Raw genomic sequence first — 22,084 nt, forward strand, 5'->3', positions numbered from 1 at the left:
TTTTTATAAGACAATATTAAGCTGCAGGAGTGTGCATTCCACACAGCTGTGACTTTGACAGCTAGTTCACTATCGTTTTCCACTGAGCAGATTTTCATTCATGCATGATTGGTACTCAACCCAAGTCCCTAGCTTCCCCCTGAGACCCTTACTATGCCTACAGAACTGTTGTTTAGTATGCACTGGAAGAGATGCATTGATGCTTTCTCTATAGATCTACAGGCTGCTGGTTGGAGCCATAAGGGAAAGAGAGGAAGAATTAGCCTGTGTGTTTATGTGGCTGTGCTCCAGTAAATATTTTGATGCATCTGCTGCTAGTTCTGGTCTAAGGGAATCTATCTAGCATTTAAAATTTGATGGGGAGCTGTTTTGAATAATAACAGTGCAGCCGGCTGTGAGTCAGTGCATGTGTGTTGTCTGAAAAAAAAAAATCTCAAAGCTTACTGCTTGCTGAACGCTGAGCTGCAGTGCTTTGCTTTTACCCTCCTCCTTTCTTTTTTCTTTTCCTTTTTCCCCAACTAGATTGTGGTTCATTGGGGGTGGGGGGAGGAACAAAAAAAAAAGCCCTCACAAGTAGCTGTTGCAATGGGTGCAGTAATGGGTACATTCTCTTCTCTACAAACCAAACAAAGAAGACCTTCAAAAGGTAAGAATTTCCTCTTTGCTTTTTCTGCCTCTTTTTGTGTATTTGCTAACATCGGGTTTGATATCGGAGGGGTAAAAAAAAAAAAAAAGAACATGTGCCACTTGCAACTAACCCATCACTATTTATGTGAGGTGCAATTTATAGAGGAGGAGGAGAGTGGGCTTTGAAGGGGCTTGAGGAGCTATATGGGGAAGATGGTATTTGCTCCAGGTGTTTCTTTTGGGGAGTGGGGGTGATACACCTTCTGAAATGTTGTAATCCTTCACACAGACGTGTGTAAGGAGGAGAAGTCAGCGGTTTCACATGCAGAGCACTTGCAGAAAAGACCTGTTTACTCCAAAATCCCATGCTTTGTAAATCCACTTGGCAGGGAAGCAAATATTTACATTTGATAATTTTTTCCAGCTGTCTTGTAATTTCTAAAAAAGTATCATCAGAGGAACTGTTGTATTTTTAATAATCTAAATGACTATGAAACATTGCCATTGCATGTTTTATATTAATTATCGTGAGGAAAAAAAGAGGATTTCTTCATGAGAAGGGAAAGGGAAGAGGCTCAGAGCAGAGAAGAAAGCAAGCAGCAATCCAGGGATTTTTAATCCTTAAATCCACACGTCCTGTATCTAGCATGCTGATTTTTCAGGAAGTCAGTAATGTTGAGAGGGTTGCTTATTTGCTCAGACTGTGCTCCATTCTCTTCATGGAATTATTTAAAAAATTCCAGGGTGCTGCTAAGCAGAAAGTTGAAAGCATTGTAGGGGTCAGGATGGAAAAATATACAAGGTGTTTTTTTTAAAGCCCCAAACTTTAGGGAGTCTTTTGTCTATTGGAAAATAGTTCAGAGGGTAAATCTAGGGTAAATCTTTACTTCCATTGGATTTGTAGCTCAGCCCTGCTGTATGTTTTGAGTGGAAGTTGGCATAGAAGTTCCCAACTTTGATCGTGAGGCAAAATAAAAAATACTTACATCAAACAAATTAAATGGGTTTTCTCAAGCTATCACTGTAAAGGGATGGGGTGCAGAGGGTATGGGGGTGGATTGGAGAGGAAGGTGAACACCTTAAGTTGGCAAACAAATGTAAAATTGTAGTAGTTTCTTGTACAAGACAGCCAAATGGACTTGGGCGCTATTGACTAGATGGCCTCAAACATCACTTTTACAAATCACCTGTACATGGATTGCATCTCCTCTGTCTGTGCTATTTATAATGAGGTCATAATTATATACCATCTAGGTGTTGAGTCACACATCTAAACCTTTGGAGTCAATATGTTTAGACATAGCAAGATCAGATGTACTGAACATGCTATGTTGAGCATGCCAACCTCTATGATGACATGGGTCTTCTTAGCCATTTTCCAGGTATCTGAAAGCTGCACCCATTTGCATCTGAATCTTTCCTGCAGCAGATATTGCTTACGACACAAACAAGGCTCCGCCACCCCTGTGTATCATGCTGTTTGCCAGAATGGTTGCCTTGCTATGTGTTCCTGCAACTTAAATTTATCCTGAGGCAACATGCTTGGTGTATTGCTCAACTCCCAATCAGTGTGCTGCTTTTCATTTAGTCTTTGCCTTTTGACCTGGCCAGCTTGGATAGCCCTACCAGGAGTTAAAACTCCTGCCTTCATAGCTCTCTGGTCACTAGGACACAGAAGCTGTCCCACCACATCAAGGTGAGCTCTGAGGGAAGTAATCTGCATCTAAATATATGTAATTTGTTGCTGGATCTATACGCTCCTCATGACAGCTTTTGATTGGCTTTTCTCTAGTAGATGGCTAGAAATTGCTTCTTGTTTGTGTTCATAAGCAATACAAATCCAGCACCTGGTCACACATTCTAACATTTATAGTGGAATTCAGTCTTCCAGCTGATATCAGTAAGTGATCACTCAGCAATATGTATCAAAACCTGCTTTCGTAGAACCATTTCTGATTGGTGCCAACATGTTCTCCTCTTGCTTTCACTGATTAGCAGGGCATGCAGTCGTAAGGAGCAAATCAGAAGTAATTCCTCTGATTTCCTTCACTATTTTCAAAGCCAGCATAGAATTTCACACCTTTCTGGGCAGCACTCAGCTGCAGGTAAAGAACATTGCAGTCTGTGGGTCTGCCAATTGCAGCTGATTATAATAACCTAATGGACTGAGCTAGTTCAGATAGTCCTGCCAAAGCTGCAGCTACAGGATGTCCCAGTTCATTGAGGACTACATTAGGGACAAATAGAACTGACAGGACGATGTTTACAACTCCCACTTCTGTGCTAGCTGGTGCTTTAGGCTGACTGCGAACTCTGCTGAACACTTGAGCTCCATGGTGAAAAGATACATATGCTAGTTTTGGATACATTTCCGACTCACTCCCGGTCTGCCAGATTCTTAGCTGGTGTCAATTGGCACAGCTCCATTAGCATCAGTGGAGCTTTAGTGATATAGAGGACCTGGCCCAGTGTATGTAAAATCTTCCGTAATCTGACATGGAAGAGCTATTTCAAACATTTATCGGGCAGAAGGTCAGACATTGAATCTTGGGCTTTACTGAAATTAACCCAATTTTATAGCTTTTCAGGGAACCACAGATTTATTGGAATCCACCATAATGATGGAGCAACCTTAGCATTAAAATGCCTGGGAGAACTCTCTCTGCCATCACTTTTGTGCATAAGTCTGCTCAGGGATGCTCTTTAAAAAGAGAAAAAGATGTGGAAGTAGGGAGAAGTCAGATATAACTATCAAAAATGGGAGCTGCCCAAATAGATCAACATAGCAGGATGGCCTCACACCTACTGATAAGTATGTATTGATCCTGGTACATGTGTGCTTTTTAATGTGAAGAGTCTGGTGACCAATTCAATTGTCTTTCTATCTAAGACCCTGTGTTATAATCTGCAGGAATTCTATTGTTTAAAACCCAGGGCAAATATGTATTTAATGTTAAAGGTCTTACTTAATGTTTTCAACATCAGAAAATGTGTAGTTAGTGCTGGTAACCTGAGCTAAACTGAGCTCTGGTGTAACTCCATCAGCTGCACAGCAGGGGTGAATTTTCACTGTGCATTCTTAACTCACCCTATTGCGATCCCCATGCCTCACATACATTGGCATATTTTGCAGGGTAGAGAGCCCAAGTGAGCTGTGAATTAGCTGGGTTTTTCCAGTAAGTGTTCATAGTAGTGTTTACACGTAGCAGATTTAATTCCTTTCTTTAATGAAAATGAAGTGCCTGAATTAATTTAAAAATATGTAGTAGCACAGGAATTGCATTAAAGACAAGATCAGCAGCCAATCAAGTAATTATGTTCCCTAGTCTCTGAGAGTGGCCAGTATTGCTTGTTTTAAGAGGAAGGAATAATTCTTTTTTTTACTTTCGTTCTCCTACCTCAAACACATACACCCATAATGCACCATCCTCAGACATTTCTTCCTGACACCAGCAGGTGATCAACCACTGTCCTGCAGAATAAGGACTGATAATTCTTAGGCTTGGTCTATGGTTAAAAATTAAGTCGACATAACTGTCGGTCAGGGATGTGAAAAAACCCACATCCCTGCACGTCATAGCTATGTTGACCTAACACCCAGTGTGTACACGGCTATGTCAGTGGAAGAATGCTTCAGTCAGTATATCTACTGCTGCTCTGGGTGTTGTGTTCCGACAGAAAAAGCACTTCCATCAGTGAGTGTGTGTTGTGTTTACACGATTGGGTTATGCTGTGCTGACAGTCTCCATGGACATACCCTTAGATTTCTGTCCATATTAGTATAGCTGCGGAAGCTTTTCCTGTTCACATAAGCAGTGAAATTTACAGCTCTTGCCTCAGTAAGGTGTTGTGGCAGTGTGTTGGTACATTTCATTCGAAATTGTTACCTTTGATCCCCTCAGTTTGCTGCCTTTTAATTGTTTTGCTTGTCAGGGTTCTGGATGTATGCATGAAGCTTTGGGAACTCCCTGGAAGTGATTTTTAGGGGCCTCCCAGTCACATTGCACAGGTTCTGTTGCACAGAAGCAAGCAGAAAATAATTTATTAGAGGGACAGTTTCAGGTTGGTTTCAGCTGGTATGCTGCTGCCATTACTGGTAAAATCTCTTGCAGAGCCTGAGGAAGAGTACAGGTGAGCTGCCCCAAATTAGTGAGAAGATTTGGTGGTATCCTAGTGAATGAGACGGGAAGTGCAACTGTTGACCAACTCACTATACACAAAGTGACTGAGTTTGCAGCAGGCTTGGCGTGTTGCATGCTGTGCTTTTTTGAAATTCTCGCTACAAGTGACACAGTGGGAGCTGGAGTGGGAATGCTGAGCCTCTCTGACACTGTGGTCCAGAATGCCAAGAGTAAAAAAATCTGAAAGAAGAGAGAATTATGTGTAATTTTCCAGGTAATTATCTGAGGTGTTACTTATAACAATACATTCTGAGCTGTCAAATAGTCTGTGTTCCTTTGTATCAAAGCAAGCACTAAAAAACAAATAAAAAAAATTGATAAGCCAGTTTAAAAAAAAAATCAGGTAAAATACAAAATACCTAACATGAATGTATCTCCATGGAGAGATGGGCAGGAAATATTTTTTTCCAACCCATAAAAATGTGAGATTTCAAAAATTTTTCCTGTCCCCAATTGGGACAAAAAGTCAAAATCTCACAAGCATTTGCAAATGGGGGGGAAAAAATCAGTTTAAGTCAATTAAAACATTTTATTTAGATAATTTTGAAGCGTTTCATTTTGATTTTGACCATTTTTATTTGAATTAGCTTAACATTTCTAAACAAAAAGTAATTTAAACCAGAAAAACAGATTTATTTTTCACTTATAAAATAACAGATCAGGACGTTTTGACAATTTTTGAAACTTTTGAAAACATTTTCAAGTCTAACCATTTAAAACTGACCTCCTGCCCACAAAAAGTTTTGGCTTTCACAAATCAACGTTGTGACAAAAATGTTTTGTCAAAAAATTTCCAACCACCATGTGTTTGGACAATCAGCTCACACAAAGCACACATTCATACTAAGACCTTTCATGCTTTTGACATATCTAGCCACTAGGGGTGATGAGAATCAACCTCTTTGTTCATGTCATGGTGCTAGTCAACCTAACAGATTGTGAAATTGGGGTGAATTTTTCATTTTTCTACTTTCCCTCCTGATGCTAGATGACATTTTAGCAATGAATCCCTGTGTAATGTGCAACAGAGGTGTTGACACTCCCATCTGTGGGTGAAGTCAGTTACATTATAACAGAAAGATGGGGGAGCAGGGTGCTTTCAGCCTAACAGTGTGTTAAATGTCCCTCTCTAGGGGTTTTCACACGGCACAAGTGAAATGCAAACTCAAATAGTCTCTATAGCTTTCCTTTTCTTAGTCCTTGGATCTTCTTATTGGCCTTAACTGGAGTTATCTGCCCCACTTCTAATCTCACTTGATGTTAGACCTATGTTAAGTCACCAGGAGTTGAAACTTTGAAACTAATGAATGGGAATAACCAAAACTAACATAAAGGTTTTATTTGGGATGGTTGTATTTCTGGGTATGTCTACATTGCAATCAAACAGTAGATCATGTGCTAAACAAGCAGTCACAGAAAGCAAAAAGCCACTATTTCACAGCTAAGAAAGACTATGAAGAATGGAGTAAAACACTTTAAATTATTGAGTGGAGGTAGTTGCTCTATATGAAGGGTCAAGTTTTTCCTCCACTATAAATAGAGCTTGTAAATAAATGATTTAGATATGTCATCATGGTGCCACAAGGGAGTGGTAATTCAAGTGCCTTATGAATCCATTTTCCTCTAAGAGCAGGGCTTCTCAACCATGTGCTCGGAGGCCATGGAATTCCCATGATGCACTGCCTCCCTACCCCAGAAAGCAAACTATGGTCATCATCAGGAGAGGCAATCCAACCAGAGGCCAACCTCTAGAAGAGAATGAGCACATGAGGCTCTTGAACTACAACTCTCATAAGGCACCACAGTGGCATTTGTGATTTGAAATTTTGTGGGTGTTTTACCAAATTATTTTGATTCTTAATTTTTTTTTTGGCTGAGGAGTCAAAAATTTTCTTGGAGATGGGGTGGAGGGAATATTTTCCAGTCAACTCTAATTATAAAACAGATTTAAAAATAACTGCCCAACTGCTCCAAAACCTAAACTACAGCCAAGTTTTCAGAATAGAGAGATGAGCCAAAAATTCAAGGTAGGTTGATCTAGGAATTCCAAATTTGTGGTGTTCTATTGGCATTGGGGAGGAATTCTGTATTTGTAGTTGTGCTAGCAGGTGCATTGAAAAGATCAGCATATATTTATGTCAATAAAATAATCAATTAAACTGTTATATAACACATGGTTGCATGATTATTCATAATATAAATTATTAGATTATGAGTGTCTGTCAGAGCTGCTGTGAAAATTTTAGTGAAAACAAACAGGATAAAAGTGAAAAATTCCAAAAAATGTTGCTTTCTTTCCTACAATTTTCTGAGCAACTTGGGGCAGATATAAAAGGGGCAATGAATGGGGACAAAAGAAAGAGGTCATGGAGGTTGGTGCAAGGATCTGAGGGCAGAATATGTTTTTTGTGCACAGGTTAAATTGAGAGCTGTAATTTGATGGGTTGGCAGCATGTGAGAAAAGCTTACATAAGAGTGGATAACTACTACTTTGTTAGTATTACAAGCCAGCAGTGTTCTTCTGTGAACTAAACCCCGTAAGCAATTGTTGATCCTGCTGGGAAACATTAACTGTATTCTGCCGCCTCAGAGCAGGTGGCTCATTACAGATATAAGTGAGTTGGGAGTGATTCTAAACCAGGAGTAGATCTAGGGTGTGGGCTGAGCAATCCTAACGGGTGAACCCTAGGAGCAGTCAAACCTAGGTAGCAGATTTGAGCTGAACTTTATTAACAAAGAGATTAGCAAGATAATGAAGCTAAACCCCAGGAAAGAGTGGAGTTGTGACATATTGCTGTTATCTACCAGGAATAGATATCCACTAAGTTTAGCTCTTTAGGGCTCTATGTAACAGTTGTAATTCTGCTAGTTTTCACACACTCACTTTCTTCAGTACTCGGTTTTGCTCATTTTGTTGTTTTTAGGTATCACTTGCTAAAGCTTCATATCCCAGGAACTAATCTGAAATTGAACAGCATTTCTATAGATGGGCACGTGCACGGCCAGAAAGAACCGTGCTCCATAAAGGTCAAAATATAGCCACAGGACATTTTATTTCATGGTTGAAAACAGCTAATGGAGGAGATGATTATAGTGATACACTTTGTTCCATTAAAGGTAGGTTTCCAGGAAACCTGAAAGATATCTGCATAACACTACTAGAAGGTACTTAATGGAAATAAAGATAATGTCACCTTTCATAGGAGTAGGGGGGGGAAAGAGATTGGTAGTGACTGTCACTTGCTTTTAGTGCTCTGATAAAATAAATTTTCCTGCCTATCAACTTTACATGCATAAAAATATGGATGTGATAAACAGCATGTGCAAAATTTGGGCATTTAGGTTTTGGATATACAGTTTGAGAAGTCCTACACACTGTGAACCACATTTTGCCTTTAATCTCGTGCACCTGCAGCTTCTCTTTGTATCAGTTGGAATAGCACATAACCTACAGCTCAGAGCCAAATTTGGCCCTAAATGTTCAAAAGTAGTTTTTTCGCTCATACTAGTACAATGTGTATCACTAAGCCCTTCATTGCCTGAGATTTTGATCACCCCAAACCTTAGCTAAAACTGACTTATATTATTCAGCCTGATATACTGTAGTTTGTTCTCTATATGATCTGCATAAAGTGCTCCTAGGGATGGAAAAATGTACTGAACCAATGCGGGAGCAGAGGAGGATGGCAACTTTTCCACAGGGAATCTGACAGCCTCTTTTTTGCTATGCGGGTGAGTGTCTTGGAGCAGTAGAAAACACTGGCCCCTGTATGCATTCTAAACCGTTCAGTTAAAAGGACTCGTACATTACCATGTGAACTAGAAGCAGGACATGAAATGGAAAAATTAAGCAATAAACTTCAGTGTTAATGCAGAAAGAATTGGTGTCTGCCAATCCTAAAGAACTCCTGGAATTGAATCTATACCTAATTTATATACTTCACCAATAGCCCTGACTAACCTCTAGCTATCAGAGCCTCTAGAGATTTAGGGCTGGACATGTAGATCTTAATTTTTTTAACACTGGGTCCATCTTTCTATAGTATTTTCACTCCTTTATTAACTTTATTTCCAGTGTTGTGCATGTGGAATTACTACAACTACTTGCAAGTAGACATTTAGATAGCGAATTGTCTATTTGTGAGCGGGAATACCCATTGCACAAAATTATACACATACATATTTGTAAAAGAAAATCGGCCATCAGATGTTCAATTACTGTTTGCACTGCAAGCAATCTAACCTGTACACACAGCAATTCAATTGCCTAGATGAGAAGCCAAGCAGAAATCAACCTTACTAGGAAGTGCTTTTCATTTCCACAGCTTTGGGGCATCAAAAGAGCTATTGCCAGCAAGGGGTTAACCAATTTAGAGCCATGTACTTGGAATGACTGAAGAAATTATAGCTGAGCTGCTGTACCATCATTTCTAATCACTTCCACCATGGATCACTGCACTGCACATGGCTCACCACAACCCTCCAAGAAAGGAAGCTGGCAGACAAAGGGAATTTTTCTGATCAGGAGTTCAGATCTGGGAAATGCCTTCAGCTATAATACTTAACACTACTTCATTTGCATCTTTTTTAACTGAAGCTGTCTTTTCCACTCTCTCTCTCCTAACTGTTGATGGATTTAATATACCTGCAGTTCAAAATTTCATACTTTGTAGGGAATCTTCTAGGCAAAGAGCTTTATTATGATTATTATTATTTTATTATTATTATTTATTATTATTATTCAGGGACGGGCAAGGAAAGAACCCTACCATGGTTTTAAATGTCATGCATGACTTAGTTCACGTCTAGCGCATAAGTCAGTGCTGCTGTAGTATCTCTTGGACTGCCTGAATTCTAATGTTCTCTGTACTAGACTTGTGTAAAAATGTGGTCACTAAACTGAAAACTCACACACAATTTGCCTGTTTACTGAAACTTGAAACTCCACTCCACTCCAAAGTTCACGTACATTTGTGAACAAAGGTGCCAGACTTACACGATGCTTCTGGTCTCTTCAGAAACGTTGGGGAAGCACTGAACTTTATGACTGTTCTTTTAGAATTTTTGCATGTAAACTAGTGGATTTTAATGTGAATCAAGATCTCTCACATAGCTCATTGTTGATGAAAATTGAAGAAAAGGTTCCCAAAGCCCTTGTGATTTAAAACTGCCGAATTTAACACGGCTGTGCACACCCAAACCTGACGCTGGTAGCTAGTGGCCCTGATCCCTTGAAATGCTCACCACAGCATATGACCAGGCGCTCTGTGTTCAGTTTAATAGCCTGAATCATATGTAAAAACGGCCAAACATGCATGCAAATGGGTGTGCAGGTGCCTTTGAATATCTGGTAATATTTCCTACAGGACAACTGTACATTTCAAATCCTATTGAATTCCTATAAGAAAGAACAAAATAAACCAAGAGCAGACCTTTGATCATATTCCTATATTTAAGTGCATCTGTGCAGAAAATGAAAAAATTGAGCTAATTTATTTACTGGGTTCACTTCCACAGTGAACAAAACTGGGTTCACTTCCACAGTGTGAATGCAAAGCAATGTGTTTGGAGTCCTCAATTTCACTATGAATCAAATAAGAGAAGAATGATGAGTTTACAGTTAAGGCACTGAATGGGACTGAAGAGAACTGGATTCAATTTCTGGCTCTGCCAAAGACTTACTGTAAGACCTTGGGTAAGTCCCTTAGTCTTTCTGTGCCTCAGTTCCCCACCTGTAAAATAAAAAATCAACCTTTTTTCCAGCCTTTGCCTTCCATTCACACTATAAGTTTTTCAGGGCAGAGCTCTCTTGCTATTGGTTTGTACAGCACCCAACGTAAAGTGTCTCTGATATTAACTAGGGCCTCCAGGCACTACTGGATACTGAGCAATACATTTATGAACTTTTGTTTGGAAAATGTCAATATTTTCCAAATGACCTTTTGGCTTAAAATTTAACTTGCTACAAAGTCAAAAGCCTACCAGTAGCTGTAATGCAGAACCTGCAGTGATGCAAAGTGAGAAGAAACTGACCACTGATAAAGCAATTCAGTGCAGCGTAAATCCCATCTAAAACCCAAAGTTGATATAAAAATCTCTTTCTAGGTCTGATTCTCTGAGAATAACACATTTGTTAACTGAATATATATGTGTCAGTGAGAGTGCCTCACATTTGATTTGTATTTCACGGTCCATGTAAATCTGGAAAGGCTGCCAAATATGCCTCTCTCAGTCCCATGATGCATGTTTTCATCCTAAACATTGCAGAAAATTGAGCAAAATGTTTTTACCTTTTGTTTTTATTTTCATGTAAATATATTTGTGTGGCACATACTAAAAGAGAAGGCAGGCAGAGAGCTAGTATTTGGATTCTTTGGCACGGTCCTGTAAAAGTACGGGTCCTAAAAACTAATTAGGATCTATGAGGAATTACAGGGAATTTAGAAGAAGAAATAGTCAGATTTTAAGTTGCTGAAAGTAAGTTTGGTCATTAAAAATAATCTTTCAGTTGCTTCTCGATTACAAAGATGTTTGTTGGACTGAGAGAAAATGAAGCTGTTTACAGAATGCAAATACTCACAATTGGTGGTGTTCCTTGTATTTCCATAGTGGATAAGGTTAAAAGGAACCATTAGATCATTTAGTCTCACCTCCCGTACAACACAGACCCTTAAATTTCACCCAGTTGCCCCTATATTGAGCCCAATAACGTGCGTTTGACTGAAGCATAATTTCCACAAAGACATCCAGCCTTGATCTGAAGACACTACTTCCCTTAACAGTTTGTTCAAATGGTTAATTACCCTCCCTGTTAAAAATGTGTGCCTTATTTCTAGTTTGAATTTCTGTGTGTTAATTAGTCTTACATATGTGCCGTATATATCGCATGTAGATTACTGTAGGGATTGTCACATCAGAAGTGAGAAAGTATCGGTAAATAATTTTGATTGCAAAACTGACCAAGGTACTGAAGTGAGAAGACCTGTATAAATAAGCATTCAGATTGGTTGCACATGGCTACTGAAGGCACAAATATTTATGAACAAACATGCACACAAGGAAATTGAACTGCAGTATTTTCAAGGACATAGGGGTGCTTACGTGGTATGTCTACATGAATTGATTCCTTTACTTTTGCAATATTCTAGCTCAGTGTTTCTCAATTAAATTTGGCCACGGAACCCTTTTGAACTCGATAAATAATTGCGGAACCCCCCCAAACTCTTAACAGTATTTTTACATATGGGGCCAAAAAAAAGTCGAAATAAGCAAATTATATAACAAATTTCAAACAACTGGGTCAGCATTTCTCACTTACATTTTCCTTACACTCGATACTCTCCGCCGAAAAATCCGGGACATCATCCCTTTTTCGGCGGCACGGAGAACAACAGCTGATCGGCGGCGCAGAGAACAGCTGCTCACGGAACCCTAACAGTGGGGGTTCCGCGGAACCCCAATTGAGAAACACTGCTCTAGCTTATTGCCCCTAACTCAACATATACAAAAATGCAGCATTTGACAATCCAGCCCAGAGAATCTCCTTGTTTTGTAACTGAAGCCCATGCAGTTTTGCTGACTCAAGGTTCTCTCTCAAATCTGGCAAGATTTGGTTTTTTCTTTAAGCCCCAGCTCCTGGAGTCAGGCATATATAAAAATAGCTCAGCTTTCATTTAAACAATAATTTTCTAGCCCTTGTGTTTGTGGAGAAAATTTTCAAAACTTGAACCCTAAAGGCTAAAAAACTAGCAGGCAAATCACAGGAACCCACATTTGTTACAGTTGAAAGATCTCAGATTTTGGGGAGGCTTGACTCTCTATTTTTTGAAGGTTGTGGGATAGCAGCACTATTTATGCAGCTCTCTACCATTATTTTCTTGCTGACAGTTCTGTTTATTCTAATAATTTTGCACAGCTCTGATCCAGTGAGAGAGAAGACAGGTTAATTTACTAATTTAAGGCATTTTGCTCCCCTAGGTGGCAATAACCTACTTAGTTTCAATTCATCTAAGTGGGTTTGCACTCCTGCAGCTTCCTCCTAATCTTTCTGTTGGGGTCTGGAGAAATTGTCATCTCCTTCTCCTTCCCAAAGTGACAGGATGTTTAGACTCAATGTCCTGCAGGTCCACCAGAGGCGAGGTACTTCCATTTAGCAGTCGCTTTTTCATTCATCTCCCTGCGGCTGTTTGTCAGCATACATCTGGATAGAGCTGCCCTGCCAGATACTATGTCCTAAAACTCCCACAAAAGGGGACTGGCTCTGTAAGACAGAGTGGGAAAGCCACATAGGCAGCAGCCCTGTGCACACAAGGCTTTCTGGAGCAAGGCAGACTTGTACCCCAGCAGTTCTGTATCCCTGCAATGGCTATTGTAAGAGTTATGCATGTTAGGACAGCCCTCAGGGCTGCTTTCCCCTGGGAATCACACCTCCCTAGAACCCCTGAAAAAAGGATCAGAGACACCCTGCCTTGCAGTTTGCAAAACTGCCTCCTTCATATGGTTAGAGAAGTCAGTGTAATATGGCCAAGCTGGCCCTGATCCTTCCCCCCATACACACCCTGGGTTTTGGAAGTTTGCAGAGCCCCACAGAAGGGGCTTTGGATTCAGGCGGAAGGGGGATGTGCCATAGCGACTACACTTCCCTGTTCGATTTGTCAGCTTGGATTCACTAGTATAGACAGTGTTCTGCTTGCATTAGTGTGAGGAAGCCCTGGAACCTGCACTGATGGAACAATGATAATCAGTGGGATATGGTAATACCAGAGTACAAAATATATAGGAATGACAGAATAGGCTGTGCTGGTGGGGGAGTGGCACTATATGTGAAAGAAAGCATAGAGTCCAATATAATACAAATCTTAAATTAATCAAATTGTACCATAGAATCTCTATGGATAGAAATTCCATGCTCAAGTAACAAGGATATAGCAGTAGAAATATACTACCACCCCCTGATCAGGATGGTGAAGGTGATTATGAAATGCTCAGGGAGATTAGAGAACCTATAAAAACAGATAACTCTATAAAAATGAGGGATTTCAGCTATGCCCATATTGACTGGGTACATGTCACCTCACAATGGGATGCAGAGATAAAATTTCTAGACACCATCAAAGAGTGCTTTGTGAAGCAGCTAGTCCTGGAGGCCACAAGGCAATTCTTGATTTAGTCCTAAGTGGTGCACAGAATCTCGTCCAAGAGGTAAATATAACTGAACCACTCAGTAACAAAGACCATAACATAATTAAATGTAATATCCTTGGAAGGGAGGGGACAATACCAAAGAAGCCCAGCCACAATAGCATTTAACCTCAAAATTGGGAACTACACAAAAATGAGGAGGCTAATTAAATGGAAATTAAAAGGAACAGTCACAAGAGTGAAATGCCTGCAATTTGCATGGAAACTTTAAAAAACCCCACGATAATAGACACTCAAATTAAATATATATATCCCAAATTAAAAAAAATAGTAAGAGGACCAAAAACATGCCACCATGGCTAAAGAACAGAGCTGAAAGAAGTGATTAGAGGCAGAAAGACATCCTTTAAAAATTGGAAGTCAAATCCTACTGAGGAAAATAAAAAGAGCATAAATCCTGACAAGTCAAGTGTCATAGTATAGTTAGGCAGGCTAAAGAAGAATCTGAAGATCAACTAGCAAAAGACACCAAAATTAATAGCAAAAAAACCAAAAAGTACATCAGAAGCAGGGGCCACTGGACAATTGAGGTGCTAAAGGAAGACAGGAAGACAAGGCTATTGTGTTGAAGGTAAATGAATTCCTTGCTACTGTCTTCACTGCAGAGTATGTGAGGGAGATTCCCACCCCTGAGCCATTCTTTTTATGTGATAAAGCTGAGGAACTGTCCCAGATTGAGTTATCAATGGAGGAGGTTTTGGAACAAATTGATAAATTAAACAATAGTAAGTCACCAGGACCAGATGATATTCACCCAAGAGTTCTGAAGTAACTCAGATATGAATTTGCAGAACTACTAACTGTGGTATGTAACATATCACATAAATCAGCTTCTGTACCAGATGACTGGAGGATAGTTAATGTTATGCCAATTTTTAAAAAAAGGCTCAAGAGGCGATCCTGGCAATTATAGGGTGGTAAACCTAACTTCATTACCAGGAAAATTGTTTAAAAGTATAGCAAAGAATATTCAGACATATAGATTAACACAATTTGTTACAGAAGAGTCAACACGGTCTTTGTAAAGGGAAATCATGCCTCACCAATCTATTAGAATGCTTTGAGGGGGTCAATAAGAATGTGGATAAGGGTGATCCCATAGATACAGTGTACTTGCTCTTTCAGAAAGCCTTTGACAAGGTCCCTCACCAAAGGCTCTTAATCAAAGTAAGCAGTCATGGGGGAAAAAAGGAAGGTCCTTTCCTAGTTGAGTAACTGGTTAAAAGACAGGAAACAAAAGGTAGAAAAATGGTCAATTTTCAGACTGCAGAGAGGTAAATAATGGGGTTCCCCAAGGATCTGTACTGGGATCAGTGCTGTTCAATATATTCATAAGTGATCTGGAAAAGTGGGGAAACAATGAGGTGGCAAAGTTTGCAGATGATACAAAATTACTCAGAATAGTTAAAGCAGCCTGTGAAGGAGCTACGAAGAGATCTCACAAAAATGGGTGCCCAGGCAGTAAAATGGCGGATGAAATTCAATGCTGACAAATGGAAAGTAATGCACATTAGAAAACATAATCCCAGCTATACATGCTGTGACAGTGTCATACCGGATGGCTACCGGACAGTGCTAGAAAGATGATATATCACTCCCAGGATTAGTAAATCCTTTCCCCCCTGGTAACTGAGCAGGGGTTACTCCCGGTTAATTAACACACCTGGAGCCAATCAAGGTCCCACCTAGGACTTGTTCAAAGCCTCCCCGCCAGAGAAAGGGTGTGGCTGAAGTTGTGGGATTGAGGTAAACTACTAGAGAGTGTGTGAGCACGCAAGAGCCAGGATGGTTCAGGAGAAGGAGCAGAAAGCTGGAAGGAGAGAACCCTGTAGGTACAAAGACTGGGGGAGGAAAAACCCTGCCCAAAAAGGGCAAAGGCCCTTTCCCAGGCCTGGGGCCTAAGGGAAAAGACCCTGCCAGAAGGGAAAGATTGAACTGGACCATTAGTTTGGGCACTACCATGCCTGTGGGGCTGTGAGAGGTCAAGAACCTTCCTGGCAAGGAGACCAGGAAGGGTCCCTCTGCGAGCAGGATATGGACATTAAGTCAAGGGGCACTGGGAAGTAACCCATGGAAGCTAGCAGTTTTCCTGAAGCTACAGCGTGAGGCTGCAGCTTGTAGGGTCCCTGGGTTAGGGCCTGGAGTTGAGGGTGGGACTGGACCCCCCTCACCCTCTACTAGCCATTCACTGGAGGGGCAAGAGCCCCAGCGAAAAGGTAAGGGCCTGTGAGAACCAGAGACAGGACTGGGAACCAGCAGGGAGTGGCCATCTTAGAGTGGATGCATTACCTTCACCCACCACTAGAGGGTGGAAGAAACACTAAGGGGTGAAGCGGTTCCCTGACCTACTTCTAGAAGGAAGTGCTAGACCCACTGAGGTAGAGGAAGAGCTTTGTCACAATACAAAATGATGGGGTCTAAAATAGCAGTTACCACTCAAGAAAGAGAACTTGGAGTCACTGTAGATAGTTTTCTGAAAATATCCTTTCAATGTGCAGCAACAGTCAAAAGAGCTAACAGAATATTAGGAAAGGGACAGATACTAAGATAGAAAATACCATAATGTCACTATATAAAGCAATGGGACCACCTATACCTTGAATATTACAAGCAGTTCTGGTTGCCCCATCTCAAAAAATATAGAATTGGAAAAGGTACAGAGAAAGGCAACAAAAATAATTAGGAGTTTGGAACAGCTTCCATATGAGAAGTCATTAAAAACACTGGGGCTGTTCAGCTTGGAAAAGAGACAACTAACGGGAGGACATGATAGAGATCTATAGAATTGTGAATGGTGAGGAGAAAGTGAAGTGGAGGATGTTATCTACCCTTTCATATAACATAAAAACTAGGGGTCACCCAATGAAATTAATAGGCAGCAGGTTTAGAACAAACAAAACAAAACAAAACACACAATGCACAATAAATCTGTGGAACTCATTGCTGGGGGTGTTGTGAAGGCCAAAAGTATAACTGGGTTCAAAAAAGAATTAATAAGTTTATGGAAGATAGGTACATCAGTGGCTATTAACCAAGATGATCAGGGATGCAACACCATGCTTTGGGTGTCTCTAAATCTCTGACTGCCAATAACTGGGACTGGATGACAGGATGGATCCCTTGATAAATTATTTTGTTTTGTTCATTCCCTCTGAAGCATCTGGCACTGGCCTCTGTGGGAAGACAGGATACTGAACTAGAAGGACCATTGGTTTGACCCACTATGGCTCCTCTTAGCCTTATTTAGCATAAAATTAGAATTAATATTGCACCTTGCTAGAAATTTTGTCATTGTCTTCTTGAGTCACAGAGAGACTATCCAGGGAATGATTGGTTGAGGGGATTGGGAGTGGGATATAAAGTAGCTCAAGCCAGGTCATTGTTCCTTCAAGTATGTGGTTGAGACATTGGCTGGACAGTGAGGGAGGATCTTGTATAGATGCTGAGAGTGCTGTCCCAGTTCTATGGCTGGAACTGTAGATGTTTGGTTCTGAAGTTGCCCATCTAGCAGTCTTTACAAGCATTAGAGCTTCAATATCTTCCCTATTGTGCAAGAATAGCTGTCCCAATCAGACTCATGGATTTAGTATTTTTAACAATTAGGATGGTCAAAGAATATGAATTTTCTCAGGGGGAAAAAGCTACACAAATAGGAAAATCTGAAAGTAAAAAATTGATGGAATATGATTTTTCATTTAAAACAAAAGCATTTTGTGTAAAATCAGAATGTAAAGATTTGGGGTTTGGGTTTGTTCTTTCTTCCACTCCTCTCCCATTTTTCTTCCCATTCTGTTTTCCTTGGGGAAAAAAAGAGAGAAGAAACATTTTGGTGGGTCTTACCTTACCTATCATTTCAAATGGAATCCAAATTTCATTCTGATGAAAAATTTCAAACAATATAAATCTTTTCCTCAAAAGTTACTATGTTGTTCAAATAGACATTCTTCATCCATAAAGACTGACAGAAAACTTTGACTAGCCTGACAAATGTACTTAGATGGTAAATAATATAGTGTACTTTAAGATTATCAGCAAGCCTATTCAATGATCCAGAATCCCTTGAGACCTAAACACAGTAGGTTGGGAGATGAATATATTGGTCTCCTTAAATATAATCTTTCTACAGCTGCAGGCATAAATCAGATCCTCAGTTGTTTTAATAGAGTTTCTGTGTCTGCAATGTACATATGCTGTACAGAGTCATTTTAGTGACTATAGGGAGCAGCTGTCCACAGAGCTCCATGTCTACTGTGATTTTTATTTTCTGTTGGTGGTTTATGCATAATAGAGTCTTCTCTTATTGAAAATAACCATAAGACATAGTATTTTAAATTAATCACTGAAAATATTGTCCAATGCCGTGTTTTGGATCTATGCTGCAGAGTTGTGGGAGGGAGCCAACCTGGCAAGTAATTAATATATAATTGAAAGCCAAGCACAGGATCAAAGCCATCAAATCCACTTGGCATAAATATTTAGGCCAAGATTACCTGTTGTATGACTAATTGGTAAAAAATTCCACACCCTCTACAAAAGGAGGTTGATGATTTGGGGTTCCTCCTCCAGGGGGAGCAGAGGATTTGGTCTCCAAACCCTGCAGATCCACCGACATACGTGTGGGTGTCGGGGGTTGTGCTGAAAGGCCCACTTCATCAAAGCCTCTGGAGTCACACAGGGCTGCTTTTGCCACTGACTTGCTGCAGCACACTACGGAGGGAGTGTTCCACTGGGTGGGGTGACTATTTCCATTTCTTTAGACGTTCCACTGAATACCGGACATCCCCTTCTCAAGACGACTCTCACACACTCCGCTCCAGACAGTGCTCTGTGCAGTTCTTGGTGGTGCTGTGGAATGTGCCTTCCCTCACCCTTGCTCGGTTTGGTATGTGTCATAGTAACTGTGTTGATTGCTTCTCTGATCCCTCCTGGTCTCTTCACGTGCACCTCAACTCAAGTCGCAGACCTCAAGCCATTGCCACTTTCAGGATGGAATCATGCAGTTCTCCCATCCACAGACTGTCCTGGGCTCCAGTCCCGGTGGGTCAAATGTGAGTTACCCCAGCAGGGCCTGATTTATCTAGCGTGCCAGTGGCTATGTTCCCTCCAGGAGCAATGACGGTGGTAGCCAATGATCAGACAGCCTTCACAAAGCAAAGTAGCAGTCATTTAGGGCAGTGGTTCTCAACCTGCTTACCACTGTGGGCCGCATATGCAGCTCTGGATGTGTTATGTGGGCCGCATCCACACAATATATATACTACCTGTATGGTCTGGAGGATGTCACTTGGTCCACAGCTGTGTGCTGATTGGGCCACAAGCGGCCCATGGGCTGTGGTTTGAGAACCACTGATTTAAGGTAAAAGCATTTCAGAGAAAACAGATCTTAAAACAATAAGCAGTCTATAGGCATGTCTAGCTTCTCTGAGCTTTGGATCGGGCCCTAGCAGTTCTTTTTATAAAAGGATCTCTCTAAAGTTAACAACTCGGTAGCAGTGGAAAGTGATCCCTGTGTTGTATATTTACTTGGTCTTCTCCTCACCATTCATATATAGTACTACTCAGAAGAGCCTCATATCACATATGAAAAAGAGGAATTCCATAGTCTAAGTGAATGGAAAAGCAGTTACAGGTGTAGATTAAACTACTTTATCTGCACTTCCTTATGCATCCTAATTAAAACTACTTCCCATTAATTCTTTGTATTAGAGTAGTCTGTAGGGGCTCCACTCAAGGATTAGGGCCCCATTGTACATTGCCAAATACACACATAATAGACAGTCTTTGTCCTGAAGACCTGCCAATCTGTTATCTGATGAGATACAATTAATGGGAGTAGGGAGCAGTGGGGAACTCTCATTAGTGTAATAAGCAGTTGTCTTCTGCTGTAGCTTACTCCACCTTTCATGGCTTGATTTACTGCAGCAATTAGAGAGGGGAGAAGGCCATTAAAACAAGTTGCCGAGCCAATCCCCAATCCAGTGCAACATTATTCCCTGTAGCGTAAACTCTTCAGCTATGGGTCATTGGTAGTCGGTGGAGTATGGGCTAGTTACATGGTGCTGGTGCCACTTACTTTTAGCAATTACATTGACTTAAAAGGCAGCAAAATAGATATTAATTGCTGTTGTTGCTGCTGGACTATTTTTCACGTGAAGGAGAAGAGGTGGTCTATGGCAGGCAGTTGCGAATAGGAGAAAAAGTTGTCCATAGTATGAATCTGTGCCCTACAGCATGTACATGACTGTTTTTTGCAGTTCCATTTGAAAAGACTCAAGCAATAAGGCTTCACTTAGGCGTTAGTTCAGCTCTCTAGTCTCCCTCCCTTGATAGGAAATGGTTCCTGATGAAATATTGCCTTGCTCAGTTACATAACCACATTTCCACGATCTGGTGAAGAAACACTAAACCCTACTATTTTTTTTCCAGTCCCTCTAACGGACAGTCAGTGTCTTAGATGCTGTCTGGCTCCACCGGCAACCCAAAAATGTAAATCTCAACCTAAGCTTCTCCCCCCTCTTAGCTCTTCCTAGGGCTTTCCTGCAGACACCACTAGCCCTGCATCCCAGTTCCCTCTTCCCACAGAACCACTCCCCTCCCCTACAAGCGAGGTGGAGTTAGTGAGCCACTCTTTCTGTTGTGCTTCCACGGGGTTACCACAAAAGTGAGCACCATGCAGAAATGTGTGGTTTTTCAGAGTCCCCCGAGTTTCTTCCCCTGCCTTGTGCCTGGCTGTTTTTTGTGTCTTTTTGGGGGGGGGGGGGTTCACCACTGCTTGAGTGACAGCAGGTCCAGCCAGAACCAGAAGTTCAGAATCAGCCATGTTTTTTGAATTTCCCACTGAAGAATCTGGATTGGCAGTTTACCTGGGGGGATGATAGGACCCCAACTGATTAGATCACTTTAGGTGAGCCTTTATAGGCTCATTTTGAAATATTTTCTGCCTTTCGGTTTCGGTGAGGCCACTGAGGGGATCTTCCCTTGTGAGTGTGCTGCAGCCTTGTACTTTAGGAATCAAGACTGAGACCAGGGATATAATGTTTGAACCACAACTCTGTTTACATGTCAGGTTGGCTCCTGCAGAATCTAAGCATGCAGACCCTGTGTGCCTGCATCAGGTAGGAGACCCCTCACTAGGTGGCCATTCATCTGTTTTTAAACTGGACAGTCCTGCTTTTGTAATGTGTGTCTCCCATCCAAGACTGAGACAAAACCGGACATGGTTTTGTCCAGTATCAGGAGAGCGCGCTGCTCCATCCCCGGCCAGCGTGACCTCGCACACAACATGCAAGCAAGCTCACACCAGCTGGGGCGGGGCAGCACACTTTTCAAAATGGCACCCCCTGTGCAGTGCGACCTCATTCCACACAGGCGGGGGCAGGGTCACACCATGCCTGGAGGTACCAGCATGTCCACTATTCTGGGAATGTGCGAGTGGCCGTCTTACCTCTCACGCTGGCGCTCCCTCTGGGGACTCCACATGACAAATTTTAAAGAAACTGTACCACCAGGTGCTGCACCTACCACAACAGGTCAGTGAGAATCAGTTAGGAGCTCCCTCTGGGGTTCCAAAGCCCACTAACAGGGTGGGACAACACATGAGCCCTGCCACCACATGATGATTCTTATTGGTTTGTTTAGTCTTTTTACTGGGCAGATGCCATCACCCTTCTGTGCCCTGCCACACGGCGAGTGTATTTAAACGATTCCAGCTGTAAGCTCCATGCTCTGAAACGTTACTCACACAGTTTGATGCAAGAGCATCTGCAGCCTCACTCCCTCTCCCTCGCCTTCCAGGCCCTGAATGGAACAGAATCTAACATTTCCTGAGGAATGTTTCCCAAGTGCTGGAGCCTAGGCTAATATTTGAGTCATTAAAGCCCACATATTTCCCCGTAAGACTAAAAATAACCATGTTCTCTGTGGAGATTGCAGAGGCAGATCACACTGCTGTCTGAGGCGAAAAGAGGAGATGCTCTGGGCAGGGGTCACTGACTGACTAAAGCAGCACCCCAAGCAGTTTAATCCCGCTTCTGCTGTGGTGGACGTCCAGAGCCACATCTCACAAAAGCTCAGCA

General features: G+C 41.4%; 1 protein-coding gene across 2 annotated transcripts in view; it reads left to right on the forward strand.

Moving 5' to 3' along the window:
- The first annotated feature begins 461 nt into the window (after positions 1 to 461).
- KCNIP1 (potassium voltage-gated channel interacting protein 1) overlaps positions 462 to 22,084 on the forward strand; it is a 454,198-nt gene continuing 432,575 nt past the window's right edge. For both annotated transcript variants that reach the window (XM_067567451.1, XM_067567452.1), the window contains exon 1: positions 462 to 646. In XM_067567451.1, coding sequence (XP_067423552.1) covers positions 586 to 646 — 61 coding nt within the window. In that variant the 5' untranslated portion in view covers positions 462 to 585. The remainder of the gene's footprint in view (positions 647 to 22,084) is intronic.

Source organism: Emydura macquarii, unplaced genomic scaffold (assembly GCF_026122565.2).
Source record: "Emydura macquarii macquarii isolate MOO-44397 ecotype Brisbane River unplaced genomic scaffold, CSIRO-AGI_Emac_v2 contig_2768, whole genome shotgun sequence".
Lineage (NCBI taxonomy): Eukaryota > Metazoa > Chordata > Testudines > Chelidae > Emydura > Emydura macquarii.